General features: G+C 57.7%; 1 protein-coding gene and 1 long non-coding RNA gene across 2 annotated transcripts; one reads left to right on the top strand and one right to left on the bottom strand.

Annotated features, from left to right (window-relative positions):
- Positions 1-206: 206 nt before the first annotated feature.
- Positions 207-8,629, bottom strand: LOC129520481 (uncharacterized). Its single transcript, XR_008666622.1, has 3 exons — positions 8,231-8,629; positions 6,401-6,776; positions 207-1,142 (listed from the first exon to the last, which is right to left on the bottom strand). It is a non-coding gene; the product is annotated as an uncharacterized LOC129520481 (long non-coding RNA).
- A 159-nt stretch (positions 8,630-8,788) lies between these two features.
- RSPO1 (R-spondin 1) lies at positions 8,789-26,972 on the top strand. The gene is made up of 6 exons (XM_055341481.1): positions 8,789-8,986; positions 13,380-13,767; positions 22,728-22,919; positions 24,886-25,035; positions 25,313-25,501; positions 26,240-26,972. Exons 2-6 carry the CDS (start codon positions 13,674-13,676, stop codon positions 26,404-26,406), a joined length of 792 nt encoding a protein of 263 aa, XP_055197456.1. The 5' UTR covers positions 8,789-8,986; positions 13,380-13,673; the 3' UTR covers positions 26,407-26,972.
- The last annotated feature ends 464 nt before the right edge of the window (positions 26,973-27,436 follow it).

A 27,436-nucleotide genomic window follows, 5' to 3' on the forward strand; every position in this document is an offset into this window, starting at 1 on the left:
ACCAGGGGTCAGGAGGAGCCGGCTCTGCGCCTGGGGCTGGGGGAAGGAAGGCAGGCGCTCCTTCCGAGACCCTGAGATGGGCGAAGGGAGACGCAGGGTTTAGACTCGGGCTGGGTCAGGGACTAGAGAACTGGGGACACGAGCCAGTTTGGGGGGAAGAGGAATGTGGCTTTCTCCAAGCTGAATTTGAAGACAAGGCGGGCAGCTTCAAGTATTGACGGGAGTGAAGATAAGAGAACCAGGCTGGAGACAGATGTATCAGGAAGCCCAGGAACGATGTGCCCGGCAAATGGAAGGGAGGTGGGAAGGGGAGAGTTCTGGAAGAGGACGCACTGCATGCTGCAATGTGACAGGTGCTCTGCATCCTGGCAGCTGTGTTTTGGGGGTGCCTGCCTAGTGATGATTCTTCTTTCTTTAGGAGAGGCCTCCATCCACAGTCACTCACCCCAGCCGCAGGACCGCATCATCCCGTCTACAGGTGACAGCACAAGGGCTGATGATGGACTCTCTTTAGGGCAGTCGGATGCCCCCGAATGGGCTGGGGGCCCTGGGAGACAGAACAGGTCCTGGGCAGCTGCGCTGGGAGGCAGCAAGGAGTTGAGGCTGTGTTGGGCCGCAAGTGGCCACGCGTACGCAGAAGGAGCTGGTCTTCCAAGAGAAGGCACAGTTGCATGGACAGATCGGTGACGAAGGACCAGGCGGCCTCATAGAGGGAGGCATGGGGCATGATAGCCATCACCTCTTTGGTCCCCGGGAAGCAGCCCGACTCTCTTATTTTTGTTTCTTCTCTCTCTGGATGCTTGCAGATCATGGGTTGCAGCCTTACGATAAACCTCCTTTTCCCTGAGCTGGCTCGCCGCCGATGACCTTGAACTAAGACATGCACGTTCTGTGTTACGCGTAAATTTCCCAGGGCAGGGCTTGATTCATTACAGGCAGCAAAACGTGGCAGCTACCATTACCCCATTTACTTCTCAAAACAAGGTGACGATGTGGCACCTGGGTGGCTTAGGAGGTTAAGTGTCCAACTCTTGATTTCAGCTCAGGTCATGATCTCGAGGTGGTGGGATGGAGCCCCACATCAGGCTCTGGGCTCAGCAGGGAGTCTGCTTGAGGATCCTCTCTTCCTCTCTTCTTTCTCTCTTTCTCATAAATAAATAAATAAATAAATAAATAAATAAATAAATAAATAAATAAAATCTTTAAAAAAGAAGCTGATGAGACTGAAAGTGTGATTATTGGGAAAATGAGGAGACCAAGGCTCACGAATACTAGTTGAGTTACAGAGCCAGAGACCCTGGCGCGACAGGGCCCTAGCTGTGAGGATGTCTGCGTTCTAATGGGAGAGATGAACAGCCAACAAATAAATCATCGACAAGAGAACATCACGCAGAGATTGAGGGCAATGAGGAAAAATAATTCAACATGATGAATTCAAATTCATCTACTTTGGACTAGAGAAAGGCTCTCTGAAGAGGTGACATTTGGGCAGATGAATGATGAGAAGGAGCTGAAGAACATTGCAGGAAGAAGGGAAAGTGTGTCTGGTCCCCACAGGGGACAGTGATGTGGCTGCCACGGCGGAGTAGGTGAGTAAGGGATGGACCCTGGGAGGGTTTGTGAAGTGCAGGGGTGAGGATGTTCGCCTCTAACTCTACGTGCAGCGAGGACCCATTGGGAGGATTTAGGAGCTGTCCTAGACACCCCCCAAGATGTCTGTATCTGAATCCCCAAAACCTGCACATATGTTAAGGATCTTGAGAGAGGGACGGTCTCCTGGGGCATCCAGGTGGGCCTGAATAATCACAAGGGTCCTTATACATGGGAGGGGGGAGGATGGAGAGATGATGACTGGAGCGAAGGTCAAAGGGACACAAGGAGGGCCCCCAAGCCCGGCATGTGGGTGGCCTCTGGAAGGTGGAAGAGGCACGCAGCCCCCATAACCCACCTCAGACTTCTGACCTCTAGCACTGTAGGATGAGACATGAGTGTGTCTGGAGCCACTGAGTTGGTGGCGATTTTAACAGCAGCCCTAGAAACTACCGCGAGTGCTATGATTCGATTTAACATAACACAGATGCCACGGAGAGGATTGGGGGGCAGGAGGGAAGGCGGGAAACAGCACCAGCAGGCAGTGACCTTGGCTGCGGCTGGAGCAGGGTGTTGGCAGAGCACATGGCGCCCAACATGTGCATCTGGGAGACCCTCTGGAGGTGGCAGGGAAGCCGCTTGCTGATGGTTCAGACCTGGGGAGTAAAGGAGATGCCAGCCAAGCCTCTGGGGGTTTACGTGGTGTGGTTGGGCAGCTGGAGCTGCTGTTTATTGACATGAGCAAGACGGGGTCTTGGATGGGATCATCCCCCAGACCCCAGACTAAGACCTGGGTATCCGGACTCTCAGGCCCAACGGGCTTGGACCTATGAGAGTAACCTCATCCAGGGGAGGAGTTTAGGAGGGTGTTAGTTACGTTTAGTTATCGCTTACTGTATCCGAGCTCCCAGAGACAGAACCAGGAGTGTGTGTGTGTGTGTGTGTGTGTGTGTGTGTGTGTGTAGGACTTGTCTCATGACTGTGGAGGTTTAGCAAGTCCAAAATCTGTAGGGTAGGGTTGGAGATCTGAGGAAGACCTGGGGCTGCAGTAGGAGTCCAAAGGGCATCTGCTGGAAGAATTTTTCATGTTCAGAGGACATCAGTCTTGGTTCCCTGGTGGCCTTCAACTGATTGGTTGAGGTCCACCCACACCATGGAGGGTCATCTGCTTTACTCAGGGTCCATAGACTCAAATGTTTTTTTTTTTTTTCAAATGTTAATCTCATCTAAAAACTACCTTCCCAGAAGCATCTAGAAGGATGTCTGTAATGGCCTGCCCAAGTTGATGTATAAACTTGACCATCACATTTGCTTCTCTTACTGTTGGATATTGTGCTTTTTATCTGTATTAGTGCATGGTTGAAGGGAAGGGCAGACGGCCAGGAGTAACCGTGCACCTGCCGACAGTTAGGGCCTGGAGGGGAGGTGGGCAGAGGGACAAGGAACTGGAACCAGGATGGTGGAGAGAAGCATTCCAAGAAGGGGGGGTGGGGATGTCAAGAGTTGCAGAGAGCTGGAGTAGAAGGAAGACAAAGGAGTTGCAGAATGTGGCGACTCAGAGCTTGTTGGTGACCTTAGCAGAGGGTCCTGTAGGGCGAGGGGGCCGTGAGGGAGAGGAGGGTCTATCACACGCAGGCACCGGGGATTTGGAACTCGAGGCTGGGAGGGCAGCCAGCGGGGAGATAATTACCCAACACACCGACCCCACAGAACTGAAAGGAGACCGTGGTCGGGAAGGACGGGGGAGCTCCTGAGATGAAGAGGTCAGGGTGGCCCTTCCGACAAAGGAATGCTGAAGCTGCCCGTCTGAAGAGCTGTGCAAAGGCCCTGAGATGAGGAAGTGGTCAAAGACTTGAGAGAAGCCCAGTGAGGCTGGAGCCGAGAGAGGAGACAGATGAAGCCGGAGGGATGCGGCCTTATAAGGGATGGTGTTTGGATTTGATTCCAAGTACAATGGAAAATCACTGGAAGGTTTAAGCAGGGTTGTGAGTGATGGGATCTGCCTTATAATTTTTAAGATTTTTCTCTGGCTACTGTGTGAAGCCTGGGCTGGTGGGGGGAGGTGGGGGGAGCAGAAGCAGGGGAGACAGTTGGGGGTGCTGCCCATCGTCCAGGTAAGCAGCGCAGCGAGATGAGCAGGATCCTGGACTGGGGATGGTCCGGAGGTAGACCCAACAGGATTTGCCAATGGAGTGGGTGTGGGAGGGGAGAGGGGTGAGGGAAAACAAACCCCAATTTCCTGTTTATCAGGTTCACTGCTGTTTACCACAACGAAGGGGGAATCTGGGGAGAAAGAGGTTCTGAGCAGGGATCACGAGTTTAGTGTCAGCAGAAGGAAATCGAAGGAGTCCCCTGGCTTGTCCCAGCTGTCTTGATGAGGAAGGGGCCCTGGGGGGCTTTGAGGGGTCAACACCAGTGACCAAGGCCCAGTGGAGCCTGGCTGTGGATCCGCAGCGACACCACCCCAGGGAGTTGGGGGATTGTCCTGTGGAACTCCACGGGGAGAGGCAGGGGGTTTGCTGCGCTTTTGAGACCCAGAGGCAAGGCCAGCGCCCAAAGTCATTACTGAGTGGGCCAAGTGTCGAGGACCTGAATTAGGAGGAAGGGAGCGAGAGGTCTGGAGCAGAAGGCGGTGGTGGCGGGGGTCTGGGGGTCTTAGAGTCTGTGGTCTCAGCGATGGAGCTGTTGGAGGCCAAGAGGGATCGACTGTGTGAGTGGGAGGCTGGAGTGGAGTGGGCGAGACCAGCGCTATCCCCACGGGCCATGGGGTGAAAGTGGCTCTGACATGGACAAGGAGGCCCTGGGGGTGATGCTATGGAGAGGAGGACCTGGAGCCTGCTGTCCACGTCCTGTGTGAGCGAAGCAGGCCCCACAAGGTGTGCAGCAGGTGCCTTAGGTGAGGAGAGGAGGGAGGTAGAAAGATTGGGGGGCGTTGTGAGGGATGTGGAAGGAAGATGGGGGTGGGGGCGGGAGGTGATGGCATAGGCTCCCCACTCCTCCCGGGGAAGAATGAGTGGTTTTTCCAGGCCGAGCGGGATGGGGGCTGCATGTCCCAGGCGTGTGTGAGGGGAGCCCCATCTCTGCCACACGAGGTGGAGCATCAGAGAAGGTGCGCTTCTGGTGTCCCGGCTCCTGGGGGACACAGGCCGCCCTCTGGAAGGGACGTTGAGGGGGAACGGGGAGCAAAGCAGCTCCATGCTCTTTGCAACGATCCTCTCTCATCCCCCCCCTTCAATCTCGGCCCTCACAGAGCTGCCGGGCAGCCCCGAACCCACCTCTCACGCAGGTCACAAACCCTAGGGCCTGTGTGCTGTCCTCGAGGTAAAGTCCCTGCTCTTCGGCTTGACACACAAGGCCCTTCTGGAAAGATCTCCTGTACTGCCCTGCTCCCACCCCTCTCATCCTAAATCTCTGCACAGCAGAACCACTTGGGGCCTCCGAGGGCACCGCCAGTGCATCAGGCCTCTGGGCCCACCCTCCTCGTCCTATACGCCCCGTCTCTCCCCCAGACCTGCAGCTCCTAGGAAGACAGACAATGTGCTGTTCATTTCTCTGTCCTTTGTTCCCAGCCTGGCCCCTGGGATACAGATCATACTCAGTTAATATTTAATGAAGGAAAGGACAAATGTCTAGCTCATTTTAAGAGCCAGCGCGTACTAAGTACTGTGGTCCCCGGCACCGTGTGACGTTCCCTGAATGCCTTGCCCTATGCTACCCCCACGAGAAGGCTGGTGTCGATATTGCTCCTATACCCATTTGACAGATAAAGGAACTGAGCCTCAGGGAGGTAAAGCGATTTGCCCAAGGGCACTGAGCTAGTTGGGAGGTAGAAATGGCCTTGGAACTCGGGGCTAATGCCAGTGTCCATGCCATCAGCCTTTTTTATCCTATATTGCCTCCATGGAAGAGTATGACAAGGTCTCAGAGAATAACACAATCAAGGAGACTAGGGTGCAGGGGACTCTGCGATAAACTGACGATAACAAAGTCAGCTTTTTTTTTTTTTTGAGTAACAGTGATGATCATTCCAAAGCCCACTTTGCCCGCCCCAAAGCCCACTTTCCCTTCCTCAGGGCAGCAGAGCCCTGCTTTTATCTGTGAACACTCTTCCCCATGTAATCGTGACTGGTGCACACTAATCCTAGCCGCAGCATCCTTCTTGTCTGCAATTGATTCATTCACCACATTCATTCATTCATGTGATGCTGTGAGCTTCTTAAAAAAATTTTTTTAAATTGTGGCAGATATCTATAACAGAATTTAGCACCTTAACCATTTTTAAATGCCAATTAACTCTTTAAAAAAGGAGACTGCCAGACCTGTTTGGTGAAGATGCAGAGCCCGGAGCAGCTGCAGCCACCTTGCGATCGGGAGGGCAGTAGCTGGGAGATTGAGGATGGTAGAATGAGAATATAGGAGAGAATCTGATTCTTTTTTTTTTTTTTAAGATTTTATGTATCTAAAAAAAAAGATTTTATGTATCTAGAGAGATGCATGGAGAGAGAGGCAGAGACACAGGCAGAGGGAGAAGCAGGCTCCATGCAGGGAGCCCGACGTGGGACTCCATCCAGGGCCCCCGGGATCATGCCCTGAGCCAAAGGCAGATGCTCAATCGCTGAGCCACCAGGTGCCCGAGACTCTGATTCTCCATATGGTTGCTGAGCTGCTAGATCATTCCTATCTCTGCCCTTCCTGGTACGTGAGATAACAAACCACCCTGCCGTCTAAGCTATCTGGAGCTAGTCTCCTACTACTTGTCGCTGGAAGTATACTGGTCAAATGACAACCCAAGTGGGAGAATAGGTCTCACCTGGAAAAGGATGACATACACCATAAGGAATTTAGCTCTTCTCTAGGAACCACTGCGCAGGCTTGGATCCACTGACCTTAGGTCTTCTCATGGTGACCTTGATTTAGGTAAGGAATGACAATGACCTGTGACATCATCTGAGTGAGCTGATCAGGATCTACAAAAGGTACAGTCACAACCACCTGGGGCTTCAGCTCACCCCACATCAGTTAGGTAAGTCCGTGGTGCTGGGAATCGCAGGGATGAATCAGACACACTTTTCACCCATGAGAGGCTCGTAGCACAGCGGGATAGGCAATCACAGGCCAGTGATGAGTGCAGGACAGGTCCACACAAGGTCCAGGGCCCGATGTGCAAGGTGGCCGGGTGAGACTCTCTGTAGGCATTTTGAAGGATGATTGGAGAAGGGTCAAAGAAAAAGGCATTTCTTGGCAGAATGAACAACATATGCAAACTCAGGGCAGCTCAGGCTCTCTCAGGGAAATTACAAGTCATTTAGCATAATGGGAACCGGGCTGGCCACTTACAGGTCATATGTCTCTGAGCAAATTGCTTGATGTTTCTGAGGCTCAGAATTCACATTTATAAGAAAAGGAGAAAAGGAAGACAGTAAAGGGGCTTGCGAAATTAGGTAACAGAACATAGATGCAAAGCCCAGGGCTTGGCATATAGTAGGTGCACAAGAAATGCCCTTTATTATTGTCACATGGTTCTAATTCATTATCTTCCTTGACCCAGGTGGCTTTCTTCCCTTACTCATTCCTCAGCCTAGTGGTGAGGCCCCCCAACTCCCGCAGACGTTTCCTCAGGCAGGAAACCCGAGCCCACGGTCTGGCCTAAGACATCTTCTAGGGCTGGGTGGTTTGTGTGATTCCTTCTCTCTCTCTCTCTCTCTCTCTCTCTCTCTCTCTCTCTCTCGTTTCCCCTAAATGCAACAAAATAAAACCAAACAAAAAGCCCAACGCCTGGCGTGGCTTGTCAGGGAGTTATGCAAGTGTGCAAAAAAATAAAATAAAATAAACATTGAGTTTTCGGCATTCGGGGTTGTTTGATTAGGCGCAGAGCAGAGCCAAGGGCCGGTGAGACATAGGGAGAGCTCAGGGCCTAGGGGAGAGGGGAGCTGCGCTCCAGAGGGAGTTGGGGGTGGAGGCCGGAGCCACTTGGAAATGGCCGTGATCCTCCTGCACACTTGGCAAGGCTGTGGCTGAATGAACCCAGACACTGGGCATTGGATGCCCAACGGCTCCACACTCTGGCCGCCCAGCGTCCCCGTTCCCGGGCCATCGGGACACCCCAGGGGTCACTCCATCTGTCCCCTGTCACTGTAAAGCACACTGCACCCTTGTCTCAAGAGTTAGGGCTGCTGCTTCCCCTCCTCAAGAGATTCCACAGCCTGTCTTGATTACTCACCACCCCTCTCCGCACTAGCCACCCCCCCCCATCGGTATAGCTTTTCTGCTCTAACTTAACTAACTCCTGCGAACTACAGTTTTAGCCCATCTCCCTTTACCCAGATCTGAAACGAAGCTCGAGGAGAGCCGTCTGCCGCCCTGGAGAAGGGTCTCCCTCCCTTCCTCAGGCTTGACTTCACCAGCTCCCGCATCACTGCAGGTGTCTGCTTCTGCACACATTCACGGAGCCCCCACCCCCACTCCTCCCCATTTCCCAGGCTGTTGGAAGCTTTCCTTCCCCCCTGAACCCTCAAAACAGACTGAGGCTCAGAGAGGTTAAGGAACTTAGGTGGGGCCACACAGCTTGCAAGCGGCGGAGCAGGGATTCGAATCTAGGGGCTCATTTCAACATTCCCCTCACCCTTCTGCAGCAGCTCACCCGGATTCCCAGGATCCTGCGGCCTTATATTTCCCTTGAACGGGGAAGATGCTCTGAAGACTTGACCCCCAGAGGAGGAGGGTGTGGCCAGGCCCTGGTGAGCGCGGTGCCTTGGTCACTTTCTAGAGTCTCCGCGGGGAAACTGAGGTTCGGCAGGCGCTCAGACCCCGTTCTGACGCCCGAGCTGCCTGCAGCTGCAGCTGCGGCTGCGTGGGGTCCCCCGGGGTGGGCGCCCGGGGCCCCAGGGCGCGAGCGGCTTCTGCAGCCCCGGGCTCCCCGCGCAGCTCCGAGCGCAGCGCCCCGGCTGCGGGCAAGGGCTTGCGGGAGGGGGCTGCGGACTCCGGGGCCTGGCGCTCCAGTCCGTTTTTTGCTGCGGATCCCGGCAAGGGGGGCCGGCTCGGGGGGTGGGACTGCAAAGGGGGGGGATTCCCTCCCTCGTGCGAGCGCGGCCCTGGCCCCTCTCCGGGCCGGGAGCTCGGGCGAGCGGAGCGCGACGGGGAGCGCGGGCGCGGGGCGCGGAGCGGGGCGCGGACCCCGGGCGCGCGAGGGCCGGAGCGGGCCGCCCCAGAGGACCGATGCGCCGGGTGGGGCGCTGCCCCGGAGGGCGTGAGCCGCCCGCAGATTGAGCAACTTAGGAACGCGCGGGCGGAGCGCGGGCGAGCCGGGCGCCCGGACAGTCCTGCGGCGGCGGGGAGCGGGGAGCGGCGCGCCCAAGCCCCTCCCGGGCCTGCCCCCGCCGCGGCCCGCAGCGCCGAGGTGAGTGCCCCCGAGCCGCCCCGTCCCCCCCCAGCGCCCCCTCCCCCGGGCCCTCCCGTCGGGGCCGGCCGAGCCGAGGGGGGGGGCCTGGGGGGCCGACAGCGAGGGGAAGGGGCCTGGGGCTGCTGCGGGGTCGGAGCGCGCGAGGGCGCACCCGGGAGCCTGTCCGCTGGTCCTCGCCGCCGTCCCCACTCCCATCTGATCTCCGACCCTGAGTCTGAACTGATGGCAACTAGTGGTTCGGACTCCCCCAAGCCCATCAGCCCTATTTCCCCCCCTCTCCTCCCCAACGTGCTCTGGATCCCTGGTGTCATCGCCTCGGATTCCCAGTCCCATGACCCCGGGTCCCTCCCACCGCAGACCCGCAGCCCGGTCAGGTCCGACGTGGCAGGCTGCTGGCACCACGGCCCCCAGTGCGCTGCGAGGTGGCGCGACTCCCTGGCCCCGGTCGGGCGCCCAGAGGGACGATGGTGCTGCTGGGCTGGGCTGGGCCAGGCTGGGCTGGGGAGAGCTGGAGGATGTGTCCCCACCACCACCAGCACCACCAGCACCACCAGCACCAGCACCAGCACTGCCACCCCAGGGTTCAGAGGACGGCTGAGACCCACTCTGGGTGCGGGCGCTTGAGGGAAGGGGCTTAGTGGCCAGACTGGCCTCCTGGACTTGGAGACTTCTCTTGGGTTTGGGCGGGGACAGTCCGAGGGACTTCAGGTCCACCTCGCCTCCCCCTGCACCTGCCGGGCCTCTCCAGGGTAGTGGGGAGGGAAGAAGAGTTTGGGTGCGTGGGGCAGAGCTGGAGGGACATGAAGGAGCCTTTACCGCCGCCGCTGCCGGTCGGTGTTGGAGGGGTGGGGGGGGGGAACCCCAGCACCTGGCTTGGCTCGGGCTGACAGGCTAATCCCGACAGGTCGGGCAGGCACGTCCTTGGTCCTACCCCCTCGCCCAGCACAACGTCGGCCCCCCACCCGCTGCCATCCGGAGCCGGTCCCCGGGAGGGTTAATGAGAAATTATCGGGATGGTTTACATTTTTGGGTCTGTATCCGGCCGCGGACGGAGTACCAATTTATCCTGAAAGTGTTACAGGCAAGAGGGTGAAAGTTAACTGCAGCTTTGTGGGGGCACGAATCCCTGCCCTCAGCTCCACCCCCCCACCCAACCGTGGGGTTCCCCTTGGCAGCCTGCATCCCCCCTTTCCCAGACCACCTAGCCTGTGCACGGCCTCTCTCTCAGGTCTCCCACCCCAGCTCTGCCTCTGCCGCCAGTTCCTTCCCCACCTCCGAGGTCAGCTCCCCTCCAGACACCCAGTCCTGAGCAACAAACCCCACTAGGGGATCACTGGACTAGGCATGTCACCCCGAGACCCTTAACCCCTGGTTGCCCATAGAATGGGAATAATTATACTTCCTTCCTAGAATTGTGCTGAGGCCCTAACACAGGCAGGTGGGATAGGCACCTCGTGGATAGGAGCTCTGCACCCCGACCCTGGCAGAGACAAAATGTGCTTCCGTCCCCCACGGATGCCTGAGACCTTGGTGACTGCCAGCTGTTCCCATCGCTGGCTCTGCCTGCCCTGGGTCGCCAAGCCCAGGGTCGCTTGCATGTGCCCACTGTGCTTGAATGGGGTGGAGGACCGGGCGAGGGGGGCAGGGACTGGCTGGAGGGAGATGGATGCAGGGACCTGTGATCTTCTGGGGCTTGCTACTGCAGCTCTTAGTCTCAGACATGTCCATCTTTTAAAATTGGATTTTCATACAAACTTCTGAGTTTTCAACTTCTCTATAAAAAAAAAACAGAAGATCTGACAATATTAAATCATTATTTCTGCCTATCAACAGTCACCTGGAATTGACTAGCACCTGCTCCCATTAGATGGGATATTTGCTGTCCAGGGCACCCCCTCCACAGCCAGCTGGTCCCCTATCTGTTGCTCATACCCCGGGCATAATGAACTCTTAGCTCCTTCTCAGAATTGATTCTATGCCTACATATGTTTTAAAAGTACCTGAAGCTCTTCCCATCCAGTGACAGGTGAGGGAGGCCAGAGTCAGCTGCTCCAATGAAATTTAGACCTGGATCCTCCTGTCCATTTCCCAGCCAAGACCAGGGTCCCATAGTGACTGGTGTGGGAGTGGGTCAGGACCGGACGGACGAGCATGGCAAGAGCCAGGCTGAAAGCAAAGACGTAGGAGGGTGGAATAGAGGGGAAGGCAAGGGGCAGTTGACATTTGTTGAGCACCCAGCCTGGTGTGCCAGGCACCGACCCGGGCCGATGCAGGAGATGATGCAAAGGTGATCTTTTCCGCCTCTAGGATCCCATTGATACTGATCACACAGTGAGACCAAATTCTCACGGACCCGAGATTTAGCACCACGTTTGTCTGGTGCGGCCTCCTCTGCCGATGTTTGGCCAGCGCGAGGGCTCATGGCACCCTGGGAATGTATCTGCCAAGAGTCTTCAGACCTCAGTTTCACAAATGCCTCAATTAAATGCTAACCCTGCCATATGGAGTGATCGCGCTGGGATAAATGCCAATATGGAAATTGCATAACAGTGCTCGGTATTAAGGCTGGTATCCAGATGACACCAAAGCGAAACAGAACACCTGTATTGCTTTTTAGATAACCATTGGCGTGTAGACACAAAATTGTGTCTTCTTGGTCGTAAAGGATGCAATTATTAGTGAGTCCCCATGATGGGCCGGGCGCCATCCCAAGCGGTGTCATGTATTAGCTCGTTTAAACTATAAAAAACAACCGTCTCGCAGATAAGGAAACTGAGGCTCGGGTCAGCTAAGCAACCAGGCCTGGGTGAGAGTTAATACGTTAGGGCTGCCAACATGGGAAGGCAAGCACACTGCTCCTGCCCTTAACCATCAGGCTCTCCTGCCGGCCTCTGGCTGCGGACCCCAGTTTGATAAGGTCAGCGAGACCACCGCAGACTGGAGGCGATGGAAGTATGGGGTGGGGGCTGAGGAGGACAGAAGGCTCCAGAAATTGGGGCAGGGAGGACTGGAGGGGCCTGGAGGGGCTGGCGTTTGGGGGTGGTTGGGGGCATCCCTGCCCTGCTCGGCTGGGCTGCAGCACCAGGTGGGACCCGTCAGCCTCATGTAAACACTTCTCACAGGGCAGCTTAACCACTTGAGTGTGACTGGCCTTCAAAGCTGGTGGGAGAGGCCAGGCAGGGAAGTGCTGAACTCCCTAGAGGGCTAATGATTTATCTCCCGTGCAGGTGGGCTCCCTGGGGCCTCCCCCAGGGCAGGGGAATGGGATTGGGCCACGGTGGGAGGGGCACTGCCGCTCCAGCATTTCGGATTTCTCATTAGTAAGCCGAAACTCAGCCAACTCTCAGAGCAAAGCCCCTGAACATCTTTAGCCCCATTTTATAGATGGAGAGACTGACGTTCAGGGAGGCTGAGGGGCTGGGCCAGAGGCATCCAAGCAGTGGGTGGGAGGACGAGGCCTCCCTGGCACTACAAGGCCTCCTGAAGCCTGCCTGCCTCCTTCTCTCCCGGGGCGCCCGTGGGGGGGTCTGCAGCCAAGTGTGGGGGGTGGTGCACGTGCGTGGCCTCGGCTGGGAGAAGGGGCGGGAGTGCGTGATCCCGGAGTGTGAAGCGGGGCTTTTGGGGCCCGGACTCCCAGATGGGGCTCCAGACACATTTCACCGGGGAGGGACCAGCTCCCCCTGCCCCCATCACCCGGCCAGCAGGTCCAGAGACCTGGCTCTCGCTGGGCTGGGGGATTATCCCCATTCTCTGTGTCTCTGGCCAGGGCGGGCATCGCTGCCTCTTTTATCCTCTCACAAAGGCCAGGCCCGCAGGGCCTGCTGTGTCAGAGTTTCTGTGGCTGGGGGAAGCCTTACTTCCTTTTCTCCCGCCAAGCCCAGAGGGCCACGCAGAGTCTGCCAGCGTGTCGGGGGGCCACTGCCCTAGTTCCACAGGTGAAAGGCACAGGGGTGACTCAGCACTGGGAAGGGAGGGCTGAGGGGTCACTCACAGAAGGGCAGAGAGAGCTCCTCTTCCAGAGATGGGCTGTGACTGCAGCATGAGGTCTGGAGGGTAGATGCAATGAAGGACTTCCAGTTAGAGCTGCCCAGTGTTGGGCAGGGGTGGGGCCAGCTGGCTCCCAGTGACCCACAGATTTGATTTGAGTGTCTATCATATTCCAGCTGCTTGGGTAGCCGGCTCCAGTCCCAGGTTAGGGGGGTTCTGCGAAATTCCTGGGAAAAGGAGCAGATTTCTACGGGGGCGTCAGGTGGGTAACTTGTAATACTCACCACTCTGAGTCCTCACGGTCGGTCTTCGGGGTAGGAGGCCCCGTGGGAGGGTAGGAGGCGAACATTGGGGGGACCCCATGCTTGCCCAGAATTAACCTTTCTCTCTCCTCCCCCAACAGGTTGGTTTTTGGAGGTGTCCCTGCTGAAGCGACAAAGAGTTCTCCCATGTGACTCCCCGAGGTGCCTTTGGGGAAAGCTCTCTGGACCTCCCTATGGGCTGATGAAGAAGTGGGCTCCCCACACCCTCTCTGTCCCCAGCTGAGATTATGGTGGATTTGGGATACGGCCCAGGCCTGGGCCTCCTGCTGCTGACCCAGCCCCGCGGGCGTTAGCAAGAGCCCTGCGCTGTCCACCTCCCCCTCCCCACCCAGAGACCACCCCTCCGACCAGGGGCCTGGAGCTGGCAAGTGACTATGCGGCTTGGGCTGTGTGTGGTGGCCCTGGTTCTGAGCTGGATGCATCTCGCTGCGGGCAGCCGGGGGATCAAGGGGAAGAGGCAGAGGCGGAGTGAGTAATGGAGGGGGGGCTGGACCACCCCTGGCCATGGGAGTGGGAGGGGGCCGCCTGGGGACCCGAGGGCCATCGGTGGTGGTTTCATCCCGTGATGACCGTTGCAGATTCTCCTTTGCCCCTGACAGCCGTGCGGCTCGCTCAGTAGATTAGCCTGCCTGTGGATGATCCGGTTTGTGGATTAATTTGTTGAGATGACCCACTCTGGAGATTACCCACTTTGTCTGTTTTCCCCTCTGTAGACTCCGCTTTCTAGATTAACCCCTCTCTTGAGAGGATCCAGTTGTGTGGATTATGCCCTTTGACATAACACCAGCTTTGTGCGGTATCCATGGAGATGTGGCCCCTGCTGTGGCCCCGGCCCCAGGGTGCTGGGTCCCCTCCTCACTGCCCCAGGGAGTTCACGGCTCTTTATTTCGGGGTCTTGGGGATCTCGGGCCAGGAACTCCGCTCAGCTTGGGCAACAGCTTCCCCTGCAGCGGAGTCGGGAGGCTCATGACACTGGCCACTCCCGTCGTTATTATGAACTCTGCGCTGTGGGATTCGGGGGGCTGCACTGGGGGCTGAAGGAGTCTGGCCCCATGGCCCCGGCCAACCAGAATGCCTCGCTCTTCGCTGCTTTCCGTAAAATTCCATGTAAGATGTCACTGGAAGGAGGGTTCTCACAGTTAAAAAAAGAAGGAAAGAAAGAAAGAAAGAAAGAAAGAAAGAAAGAAAGAAAGAAAGAAAGAAAGAAAGAAAGAAAGAAATTCTCTTATGGTACAGATAGGCCTAGGGACACCTGGTCAGCCGATCCTGGGACCCAATTCCCATGAACCCCCGTCTTCCTAAAAACAGAGCTTGATGCAGTTCAGGATTAACCTGCCCCCACAGAATCCCATCCCCCGTGGCCCTGGGGCCTCGGCCTGGCTCCTGCCGTGGGGGATGGGGAAGTATGTACCTGCCCAGTGCTCGGGCCACTCCCAGGGCCTCTGGGGACCCGAAGGACAGGCTAGCGAGTAGGGAGGAGGCCTACCCTACAGACTCCAAGGCCTCTCTGTCTTTCAACGTCCCCTGTAAGGGATGTCAGTCCCACAGGCCGAGGCTCCTCCACCTCTTGCTTCCCCACCAGGAAAGGTCGCCACGCAGGCGGCCGAGTTCTGTTGGGTCTCCGAGGCCAAGGGAGGCCAAGGGCAGACCCGGCCCCGGGGAGAGGAGCTCAGAGAATTGGTGAAGCTGAAAATCCCTGGCTTAACAAACAGTTAGGGACGGTTAGGTTTCATCAGCAGCGACGCCTTGATTTTCCTCCCTCCTCATCTGTTGTGGCCCGTATTTTGGACTCCACGGGCCAGATGCGGTTTAGCGGTTTAGAACCAGTCTCCTGTGTTTCCGAGATGAGAGAGAGAGCGAGCAAGAGCGGCCAGTCGTGCTCTTGGGACACACGCCAGCTCACATGCAGAGCCACACACACCCCCTCCCTAAGCCGGGGGCCTGAGACCTGGGTTCAAGTCTCTTGTGCTGATAAAACCAAAACAGAGTCCTGGCCTGAGCGGCAGAGAGGCCCGGTCCCCGCAACAGGCAGCCGAATGCAGCAGTTAGACGGGTCCACCTTCGACAGAGCCCCTGGCCACAGCCCCGTCCCTAGTCCCCAGCCGTGTGAGGGTGGGGGGAGGCGTGGGGAGCGACTCAGGGTGCAGCGACCGTCCACACTGAAGGATCCAGAGAGGGATACGAGGGTAGATGTTGCTAGATGGTGCTCATGGAACAGAAACCACAGAGCCGCAAGGGCAACTCTAAGGGGATATAGCAAAGCCTACGTGAGGTTTTGTTTGCATGTAGGTGTTGGTTGGGAAACCTTTGTAAAATATCAAGCTCTGTGTAGACGTCGGGGTGCACGTTGCTGTTACATGAACAACGAACAACGTGTGGACGTTTTGCTCTTAGGGTTCCCGGGGAGTGGGGAGGGAAGGAAGGGGAGCAAGATGCAGCGTGAGCTTGCAGCCACTGGGGGGGGTGGCAGTGGCAGCCAGCGGAGGAGCCGGGGCCTGTGGCCTCTGCGTGCCGCCCGTCCGGTCCGTCCCTGCGTGTCGGGAGGGCTGTCAGAGGACCCCTGGCTGGGCTCTGATCAAGAGGCACATGGAAGTCTTGAGTCCAGAAATGGGTGATCCCAGGCCTGGGTGACGGTCGCCCCTGCACCAAGAGCGGGGAACTGAGTGAACCAGGCTGCGGGTGTGAGTCATGAACCTGGCAGGGCCACCTGGTCCCCTCCCCGAGCCCCCTCTTCGGCCTCCTGTCTCCTCCCTGGCCCTCACCCTCTCCTCGATGCCTTCCGCCCTGGATTTCCTGCCCCTCGTACTACCCACCTTTACTCACTACTCGGTCCCCTTTGCCCACAGGCTTCTTCGGTCTGGTTCCTGGGCCCTACTCAGTCCCCCCGCCCCCGTGAAGCCCTCATTCCTTCCCTGAGGTCTTACTCCCCATCCAGACGTGGTGGGCAAGTGAGATCGCCAGGAGACTTCCCAGAGGACTCGACTTTAGTTCTGAGGCTTGAAGGGGTGAGCCAGGCTTGGGAAGGTGGCGGAGAGGATCCCAGGCAGAAGGACCAACCCGGGCAGAGGCACGGAGGTGTGTGATCGTGTGATGCACCCAGACCCACAAGCAGAAATAGTTGTACGTGGCTGAGGGTAGTGCTGACAGGCGAGGCGCGCAGGATCGTCTCACGGAGGCCTTTGAGGCCAGGTGGAGAAGTTAGTAAGACCTGATGGGCCTTAGTCCTGCTGGCAATAGGGAGCCACCATGGATTTTAGGTTTTGGTTTTAGGAACGTCAGTTTGCAAGGGTGGGTGAAGGAGCCAGAGAAGCCCCAGGGCACGGAGGAGGGTACCGGCCTTGCCCTCCTGGCCTGGGGAACTGGGCTCCACCGGGGGAGGCAGAGCTGTGTGATGGGGTTTGGGGAAGAGGTTGGGATGCAGGCTCCGGCCCCTCTCCAGGTGCCGTCCACCTCGCCCAGCCCACCCAGCCTCCCCAGCGAGGCTGCAAGCCTCCAAGGCTGCCTCCCCTGTGTGCCTTGCCCGGGCATAAGCACAGGAACCTTTCATATGGTGAATGTGGCCTTGCCCTTCCAGGGCCCCTTCCCTGCCGACAGGAGAAAGCCCTGTCTCCCATTCTGTGAATGCACTAGGGTGTTCGGTGCCTCAGAGCCTTTGCACAGGCTGTTCCTCCCATGTGGCCCTCCCCCGTAACCCCGCGGCTGGTGAGGGAGGGCCTGCCCTTGCTCATCCACACACGCGGCACAGGGGCTAGCCAGCCCTGGCTTGGGCATCCTGGGTGGGCCTGGGTTTATCCGTCCAAGCCACCAGCTCCCAGCACTTCTGGGCACGTGCTAGGTGTGCAGTGAATGTCTACCGAGTGCACGAGCCTCACTTTTCCCCTGGAATCATTGGACACCCCCCAACGCCCACCGTCTCCCTGGGGCCCCCTCTCTTCCCCCTCCGACGCAGAACCGCCCTCCCAGGGCTGTCAGCACCCCACTGCCCATGCATCTGTCTCGCCAAGCTGAGAACACCCTTGGGTTCCTGTCCTTGACCAGCATCCCTTTCCTCATTGACCTGACCCCTGCCCATCACCGAGCCCCTCTCCCCCTTCATAGGCTCTCCTCCCCCTCCCTGAGCCCCCACATTTCATGAGGATCAGCTCCCTCTGTCCTTGTCCCTGATCCCCCACCTTGGACCCCAAGGCTGCATCCTGGGGTCCTCGGGTCCTCACTCCATCAATCCACTCAGCCTCGGGGTCTCGGGATCCCAGCCCCTGCTTGCAGCTGGTCTCCCCTCTCTGCTCTCTGGCTCCCTCCTCCCGTTACCCCCACCTCCACCCCTCCCACTCACTTCCCGTTCAGTCCCTCTTGAGCCACCACACCGCTCCTGGGGGTGGGGGGTCAGCCAGCCAGCCAGTCACCTCCCGGAGTGCCTGTGGCCCTGGCCTCCCCCTAGCTGTCCCTGCCCCCCTCCCCTTTTGAACTTGGTTCCTGGGCCCACTCTCCCTCAGTGAGCCCACCCCCACCCAGGATTCCTTCTCCGCTTCTCTCTGAGCCCCTCGCCCTCAGCTTGCCCTGCTGAGTGAGTGTTGCCCCCACCCGCTGCTCAGCCTCTGCCTCGGGATGACTCCCACTCCCACGACTGGACCACCGATGACCACGGCTTCCATGGATGGATCCCTGGGGTCCTGCCTCTGCTCCACAGCTGATTGCTTGAATGCAGTGGCTCTCCTTCCTCTCCTCCTGGACCACTACCCTCTGCCTTCTGCCCCCACCCGGGGCGCCGACACCTGTCCCTTGCTGCCTCCTTACCTGACACCCTGGTGGCATTGGCACAGTGATGCCCCCCTGCCCTGCCCAGTGTCATCCTCTCTTGGCTTCCATATACGCCATGCTTGTGAGTGGCCTTTCTTTATTTCTGCCCTTCCCTTGAAGTCCTAGTTCCTTTTCTCATCTCTCCACCCGCTGCCCTGACCGTCTGGTGGACCCCCATGCCTTTACGACTGTTCTCACGTTAAGGACTCCGCGCCCACAGTCTCCAGCCAAAAAGTTTCTCTTGGGTTCCAGACCCACAGGTTCTACTGCCTAGTAGGCACCTTCCCCCGGATTCCCACAGAAGCCACAGCCTCAACACATCTAAGAGCTGACCGCTCATCATTTCCCCACCCAAACCTGCTCCTCCTCCTCCTCCTCCTCCTGTGGCCTCGGGGAAGGGCCAAGGGCCACCCTGTCACACCAGCCCTTGGAATCACCTCGGGGTCACCTTCGACTTGCGCCTTCCCTGGGTCCAGCCCATCCCCTGGGCCTGTTGCTTCTCCCACCTGAGTGTCATCCCTGTGTCCACTCTGCATCTTCTCGGTTCAGCTCTGTGTCTTCAAGCTGGAGGCATCTTCCTGCCTCCAGACTTGCAGCCCCTACAGCCCATTCTCCATATCACGGAGCCATCCTGGCCAGGTCTCTGATTTTAAAGCCTCCAGCAATTCTTCACTGCCTTTAGGACAATGTCCAAACTCCTTTGGAGAGATTCAAGACCCTTCCTCATCTTGGCCATGCCTCCCTCCCCAGCTTCATGCCCAGCAGCTCCCTCCATGCCCCCAACCCCCCTGCCCGGTGCTGATTTCAGACCCCGAGTGCTCCATGCTTTCTCTTGCTGTGTCACTGAGAGATCCAGAGAAATGCGCACAGAGACGTGCTGTTAGTTGGATGGGAGGTGGGTGGCAGGATTCGGAGAAGGCCTTTTGCAAATCTGTCTTTAACAAAAGTGACAAGGATGGGATAAATGAGCACAGGAACAGAGCTAGATGGCCGGTAAATGGGACCCTGGGATCACTTCAGTTACTGAAACCAAGGTAAGAGTAAAAGGAACATTCATTTCAGCAATGAATTCAGTAAAACCTTGAATGATAGAGGCTACAATATCTCTGAAGCAGAAGCAGTACCTAAAATCCACAGTAACTTATTAATTTGTAATGCAGCCAGATAAAGGCCCAAAGTGGAAAAATAAACCCAAGAGCTCCCTCATGACGCCAGTGGAACATTTGAGTATCTTTGCTCTTAGAACTAAACCAAGAACAATATTAATTTTTAAATGTATTGATTCATTAACATCAGCTCTATATACAGATCAGTTCTATATTTACAAAAAAAAAATCCATCTCCCTGTACTTCCAGTCTCCACATCAGCTTGTGGGGTCCTGCCCGTGGCCTTCCTAAATTCCATTCCCTCTGCCTGGAACACCTGCTGGCTCACCTGCGAAGCCTCATTCGAGTCATTTAACTTCTCCATGTCCTCCTCTGTTAGAAAAAAAAAAAAAGGAGGCTTACAAATTAATAATGGCACCTGCTTTGTGGGGTGTAAGGATTGAATAAGTGAATGTTTGATGAACCCTGGGAGCGGAGTCAGGTGCCACACGGAGGAGCCAGCACCCACTACTGTGGTCACAGCGGTGTTACGTGGTTGTGCTTGTTATTGCCCCTTCCCCTTCCGCTCAGCTTCTTTTTAATTTTTTTTTTATTTTTTTAAATGATTTTATTTATTCATGAGAGACACACATAGAGAGAGAGAGAGAGAGAGAGGCAGAGACACAGGCAGAGGGAGAAGCAGGCTCCCTGCGAGGAGCCCAATGCAGGACTTGATCCCAGGACCCCGGGGTCACACCCTGAAGGCAGATGCTCAACCCCTGAGCCCCCTGGATGCCCCTTCCACTCACCTTAACTCTGATGCATTCTCTCCTGTTCTGGAATCAGGGTAACCCCCCTGGCAGATCCTCCTCCAAGCAGGCCCCCCCCCAGGGTGGACATCCTCACTGTCCATTTCCAGTGGTGGGAAGGGAGGCACGTGAGACCCTGTGTTTTGCCCCCCGGGGGTCACGGGCTGGGGATTTGGCTCCAGGTCCCCCGACTTGGAAGCCTGAGGTCGGGGGCCCACTACGTTGCACCATCTCCTGCCATCTCTTCTGATCCCCCCCGCCCCCGGCGTTCTGTCCCCAGCCTGCATCTCCAGCTCCTTGCCGTGTGCTTGCTCCCACGCGGCTCACCACCACTCTGTGTTCGCTTCTCCACGTGCTTCTCTTCCCGTGGGGTGGGCCTCGTTTAGAGACCGGCCCGCTGCTCCTGCACATACTCTAGCTCTCAGCCCAGGCTGCTCCCTCCTGCTGGTCACCTCGGCCTCCAGACTTTCACTATATTGCCTACACTTCTCTCAAATCTTTTGCTGTCCATATCCAGCTGTGCAGAATTTTTTGATGACATTCTCATATTTTCCTCCTGGATTATCTGGTTAGCTTTCTTCCTTTATTATTTTTTTTATATTTTGTTTATTTATTTGAGAGAGAGAGAGAGAGAACACGAGCAGGGGAAGGGGGAGGGGGAGAGGGAGAGGGAGAAGCAGGCTCCCTGCTGAGCAGGACTCGATCCCAGGACCCTGGGACCATGACCTGAGCTGAAGGCCTGCCTGACCGAGCCACCCGGGCGCCCTGGTCAGCTTCCTTTCAAATGGTCCTTGAGTCTCTGGTCTCCATCCAGGAACCTCCCAACGTGTAAATCAGCTCGGATCCTGCACTGTGCCCATAGCTTCTTCCTACTGTCTAATCAGTTCTGAGAAGAGTTCTGGGGAAAATCTGCAAAACAGCCTTTCTTTGGTCAAAATGCTTGGAAAATAAAGGTTCCTCCATCCCCCTCTGAGGGAGTCACTGTGCACAGGAGCATAATAAAGGGTCGAAGAAGCCCTACAGTAAAGAATCTTGTTTAGACCCCTCAGACCCGGTGGCTCGCAGTCTTGCCTGACGCTCTGGCCTGTTCTCTACAGCCTCCAGTGAACATCTAGGGGAGAGCGTGTCCCCAGGAGTGCTCTTTGGGACACGCTGCCCGGCAGGATCAGGATCGGGTTTGAGTTCCTTAGCATGATTATCTTTCACCACTCCCCGCCACTCCCCTCCTGCACCCAAATCATCTACAATTTCCTTTGGGTTCTTTCCTACCTCTGTGGTCCTTGCTACTGGAGGACCCTTATCTCAACTTCCTGATGGACCAATCTCTACTAATTCTTCAAGAGTTGGCCCAAATGGCACCTCCTCTATGACTCCTTCCCTCTCTTTTTTTTTTTCTTCTTCTTTTAAAGACTTTATTTATTCATAAGAAAAACACACACACAGAGGCAGAGACCCAGGCTGAGGGAGAAGCAGGCTCCCGGCGGGGAGCCAGATGTGGGACTCAATCCCAGGATCCCGGGGTCACACCCTGAGCCGAAGGCAGATGCTCAACCACTGAGCCCCCAGGTTCCCGTCCTTCCCTCTCTTCTTTTTTGGGTTCACTCTCGCTAGGCCCTGCGGTTGTCAGCATTTGTTTGCAGGTCTGTCTGCACCACTGAGAGGTCAGCTTGGGGCGGTCAGGTGAGCCTCCCTCCGTGTCCCCAGCATTCACGCGGCACAGGGTACTTGGAGGGGCTGGGGGGGGTGTTGCTACAGGAGTAGGTAAGGGAGTGACATCAAAGGTTTGAGAGCTCATGCTGGGCTTAGAGATCACACTGCCCCCAGGGTGGCCAGCATTTCCCAACCTCAGCATCACTGACATTTTTTTTTTTTTAAAGATTTTTCTTTTTTTTTTAATTTTTTTTTTATTTATTTACGATAGTCATACAGAGAGAGAGAGAGAGGCAGAGACACAGGCAGAGGGAGAAGCAGGCTCCATGCACCGGGAGCCTGACGTGGGATTCGATCCCGGGTCTCCAGGATCGCGCCCTGGGTCAAAGGCAGGCGCCAAACCGCTGTGCCACCCAGGGATCCCGCATCACTGACATTTTGAACCAGACAACTTGTTGTGGGCACCCCCCCACCTCCCTCTGTGATCCTGGGCCTTGTAGGATGTTTAGTGGCACCCCTGGCACGTCGCCTACCCCCCCCCCAGTGTGACAATCAGAAATGTCTCTGGACGTCGTCAAACGTCCCCTGAGAGCCAAATCATCTCTTGTTGAGGCCACTGTTCTAGACATAAGTTCTTGCATTGTTTTCCAGTCTCTGAGAAGATGACTTATTTTTCAGATCGTTTAACCCATTGTCCTTGACCTTAAAACTTTCTCCAGGTTAAAAAAAAAAAAATCCCCTCCGTCCACATTTGAGGCTGAGTTTTTCTTCCTCTGGGGAGGGTTGGGGAGGTTCCTGGAAAGAGCAAGCCCGGAGAGTGGGTCTCTGCTGAGCCTGGACCTGGGGAGGCATGGGGATGCATGCGTCAGGCCCCCCCGGCGCTAGTCCCCCTGAGAGATGATGCTGGGAGGTTTGTAAAGCAGCCTTGCAGGGAGCTGCCGTCCTGGCCTGTGCTTTCTGAGAAGCATGTTCACGTTCATCATGTAGGAAGAAACTCCAATCTACCCACTCCCCACCCTGGTGGGAGCCCGGGAAGGACGGAGGGGTCCCCCATAGCCACCCTCTTACCCCGTCCCACTCTTGCAGTCAGTGCTGAGGGGAGCCAGGCCTGCGCCAAAGGTTGTGAGCTCTGCTCTGAGGTCAACGGCTGCCTCAAGTGCTCGCCCAAGCTGTTCATCCTGCTGGAGAGGAACGACATTCGCCAGGTGGGCGTCTGCTTGCCCTCCTGCCCGCCTGGATACTTCGATGCCCGCAACCCCGACATGAACAAGTGCATCAGTGAGTGTGTGTGTGCGTGTCGGGGGGACGGGGTGGCAGAGAAAGCTGTGGACACCAGGGGAGAGTGCTTTGACCCGTTGGTGGCGGCAAGAAGAGTAGAGGGGACACTGAGGATGGGAGACGAGGCTTCTGATTCAAGTATCCAGCTGCGAGCCAGACAGGCCCGAGAGTCCATCCACCTCTCCACCCCACTGTGGCCGTAGAGGGACCTTACCTCCTCCCTCCAGACCTGCTCCCACCCACAGTGTCCCGGGCCACCCGGGCCGTCTACTTGAGAGCCAGCCTGTCATTCATGTCATCTCCCACAGTGCACCTGCTGCCTCCTTCCCATCCTCACCGTCCCAGTAGGCTGCTTCTCTGTCCAACACTCACGCGGGTCCCTTCCACCCTCCCTCCGCACTGCAGCCAGAAAGATGCTCCCGAGACATGTGTCCTGTCCCATCACACTTCTGCTCGGGGACTGCCCGGCTCCACCGGCTGCGGGGAACTGTCAGCCCGTCCGCTCCCCACCCCGCGCCCAAGGCTTCTTGTGGCCTGGGCTTCGCGCCCCACGACAGCTGCAGTGCCCGTGCCCAGGGCACGTGCAGTCCCACCTCTGTTAGGTTAGGCTCACTGTGACATTCTGGGGGGACAGACAGGGAACACACTCGGGTGAACAATGCCAGTGCCCCTCCCGTTGGTGCAGAAGCCTTGGAGATGAGATGCATTTCAGTTGAGCCTCCCAATGGCCTTTGGAGGGAGATGGGACCTAAGTGACAGGTGTTCCTTTTTGGGGGGCCTAATAACAGGGAGGCCTGCAGGGGAAATGGCTGACCCGCGATCGGCCCTCGGTTCTAATCTCAACTCTGCTTCTTATTCTTTATATAACATTGGGTGGGCGTGTTGCAGCCTCGCACAATCTCATCTTTAAAATGAGGGTGCTCGTTTTCACCCCTAGGGCGGTCGCCAGAGGCATATGGAAAGCCCTGAGTGTCCCGCGCTGGACGCACAGTAGTGACCATTCTTACTGTGTGTCACCTGCAACCAAACCCGGGGATCCAAGCAAGAGAGGAGGGAGTGGAGGAGGCGAAGCCGCAGAGCCCAGGGGGCACAGAGAAGGGGTGGGGTGCAGTGGGGTGGGGAGCTTGTGATGGATGGAGGGGGGACCCTGGGGCTGCCCTCTCGGTCCTCAGGGTATTTGGGGTAGGAGTTCCTGGCTGCAGCAGCTCCTGGGAAACTGGCAGCCCAAGCTTCAGGTGCCAGAGCCTGGGAGGAAGTCAGCCCTGCCCACGGTCTGGGAAGGGAGAGGTTGTGAAAGACTCTGCCTGCCTCCAGCCAGGGCCCTGTGACCCTCCCTCCCCCCACTTCCCCAGAGTGGGGAGAGCTGGCGGGAGGGGCTCAGGGAGGGACCCAGGAGTCCAACCAAGGTGGTTCCTGGAACTGGGCCTTGCGGAGGGTGAGGAATTTGCCCTGGGATTTCTCCTCCCCGCTCTGAGCAGATTCTTTTCACAGGGCAGGAGGGGAACTGGGGTTTGGGGTGTTGCAGATGCCCAGCAATGGGGGAGCAGAAACCACAAAGCCTCGAGCGGGGGTCATTGCATCCCTCAGTTCAAATCTGATTAGGTGGCCCTCTGGGGTGCCAGGACGCGCTGGGACCCTTCTCTCTCACCCCCACGAATCCCAGAGGGTCCCACCCCCCTCCTCCCCTGATACCAGCTCCCCGGGGCCTCGCAAGGTGGTTCCAGGGCCTTGACTGGGTTTGGGGAGGAGTGAGCTGACTGTCCCAGCCAGCCCTGAAGTGTGGTCACTCGGGCCTCCTCTGCCCAGCCTGTCCTTGTCTCCCTCCCTCCCAGGACTCTTCTGCAGCCATGGCAGATCCAGGCCATGGTTCTGCCCTCAAGGTCGGGGTGTGTGTGGGGCTGCCCTCTGGGTTGGGGGGCAGGGGACTGGGATGAGCCAGAGACCCCCAATCCGGCTCTTTCCTCAGAGTGCAAGATTGAGCACTGTGAGGCCTGCTTCAGCCACAACTTCTGCACCAAGTGCAAGGAGAGCTTGTACCTGCACAAGGGCCGCTGCTATCCGGCCTGTCCCGAGGGCTCCGCAGCGGCCAACGGCACCATGGAGTGCAGCAGTCCTGGTGAGTTTCTGGGGAGCTGCGGGATGAGGGGGCCGGGGAGGGGCGGGGAGAGCCTGGGCTGGGGGCTGTGCAGGGAAAGCTTAGCCCCCACCTGCTCCCCCTCCCCTGACCGCCCTGTGGGGTTTGTCTCCAAGCTTTTCTGCCCCTGGACTGACGCTGCCTCCAGCATGAGGCTCAGCCAGAGGGCAGGTGGCAGAGGCCCCCTTGGGTATTCTGGGGTGCTCAGTTGTGACCCCCTCCTCCCTCTTTCTCTCCCTCCTCCCCCCCTTCCTGCCAGCACAATGTGAAATGAGTGAGTGGTCCCTGTGGGGGCCGTGCTCCAAGAAGAAGAGGCTCTGTGGCTTCCGGAGGGGCTCCGAAGAGCGGACGCGCAGGGTGCTCCATGCCCCTGGTGGGGACCACGCTGTCTGCTCTGACACCAAGGAGACCCGCAAGTGCACGGTGCGGAGGACACCCTGTCCCGAGGGTGAGCTGCGGCCTCTGCCTCCCCAGGGCTGGGGGTCAGGGCCAGCCGTGGAGGTCTGACCACTTTTGCCTCCTGCCAGGCCCCCGGGAAAGGGCCACACGGGGACCCCGGCACAGGGTGCCGTGTGGGGGGATCCAGTGCCAGACGCTGGCAGACAGCAGCCCCAGGACCCAGTGTGATGGCAGCTGAAGCCTCAGTGTCCATGTCCCAGGGTTTCCCCATGTCTTCTGAACCAGCAGATGTTGGCATTGGGAGGATCCTCAGAAGTCACAGGGGGCCACGGAAGGGGGTGCTGAGACCCAGAGAGGTGTAGCCATGTGACCAAGGTCACACAGCCTGTAGCTGGCAATGATGTGGCTGCTGCCCCCAGAGGCAGTGGAGCGGGGCAGGGGCCTTGCTTGTCCTGAGAGCTGCACCAAACATCCTGGCCCATTGGGATCCAAGGTCTGAAGAAGACACGGGAAGAGGAAGGTGTCTGGTTCATCGAGGGACAGAGGGAGAGAGGCTCCTGGGACCCCCGTCTCCATGCCCATGTTGCAGGGTCCTCTGAAGTGACTGCTAGTCAGAGGAGGCCTGGCAGGGGACCCCAAGACTGCGTAAGGGCAGTGGCTCCAGCCCCCCTCCTGCCCCCCTCCCCGCTTTCTCTCCACCCGCTCCTAGAGCCCTGGGCCATGCCTGGGGCCTCCTCACTGGCTGCAGGACATCCTTTGTTGACTCTTCCTGCTCTTGGGGTTGCAGGGCAGAAGAGGAGGAAAGGGGGCCAGGGCCGCCGTGAGAGCGCCAACAGGAACCCCAGCCGGAAGGAGGGCAAGGAGGCGGGCGCCGGCTCCCGGAGGCGCAAGGGCCAGCACCAGCCGCAGCACCAGGGGACAGCGGGGCCGGTCACGCTCGCGGGGCCCACCTAGGAACGTTCGCACCTGCAGGCCCCGCGGAAGGAGTCCAGCGCTGCTCTGTGTGATGGAAGCTTTACGGAACTGGAGCGCTGGGGGCAAAGCGTGCACACACTCTCCATACGTATACGGACACACAGACAAACACACACACAGGACCCATGTCCCAACATGCAGCCAACATACAAGCGCACGTGCACAGACACACAGACACACCATCCAGGCCACGGAAGATGCTTCTATCTCTCGGACATCACCGTGTGAACAGGGTGGGGAGGTGAAGGGGTCACCCTCGCCTGGCCGAGGGCCCAGCGGCACAAGCTTGGGTTGCGATGCTCCCAAGGGACACACCAGAGAGCCTGTTTCCCAGCGTCCGAGCCCAAACAGAGTGGAGGCTTCTGGAGGAGCTGATAGGATCGGCCCAGCATGGCTACAGGAACCAAAGCTTGAGGACTGTTCAGCGTTTCCAGCTGTGTGACTTTATCATTGGAGAGTATTGTTACACACCCATGATCCGTATCAGGGCTGCCCCGACTCTGAAAACTGCTTACAGGTTTATTTCAAATTAAAAACAAAACCAAACGACGACAGTAGCCACAGGCACCACATTCCTTTACAGGGGGCGCAGGGATTGGCGGGGTACGTGGGTGTGGGAAGGCACAAGGCTGAGTTTCCAGGGGCCTCCCTCTCCCCGTGGCCTCCTGGATGGAGGGCCCGGCACGGGAAGGAAACCTTGGGGATACTCTGAGGGTGACCACCAGCTCCTCTACAGCCTCGCTGCTCTGAGTGTGGTCGGTGGCCAGCATCACCGTTATCACCGGGAAGCTTGTTAGGAGGGCGGGTTGCGGGTCCCATCCCAGACCTGATGAGCCCGAGGGTGCATTGTAGCAAAGGTCCCAGGTGACCGGCGTGCACGATCCAGTTTAAGAAGCACTGTGGGTGGAACGAAGATCCTGGCCAGCCTGCCACAGGAGGGATCTGGTGGGCTGTAGAGGAGGACGTCCCACCCACGAGAGGCAGACTCCGAATCCTAGAGTTCTATAGT

Source organism: Nyctereutes procyonoides, unplaced genomic scaffold, assembly GCF_905146905.1.
Source record: "Nyctereutes procyonoides isolate TBG_1078 unplaced genomic scaffold, NYPRO_anot_genome, whole genome shotgun sequence".
In the NCBI taxonomy this organism is placed as follows: domain Eukaryota; kingdom Metazoa; phylum Chordata; class Mammalia; order Carnivora; family Canidae; genus Nyctereutes; species Nyctereutes procyonoides.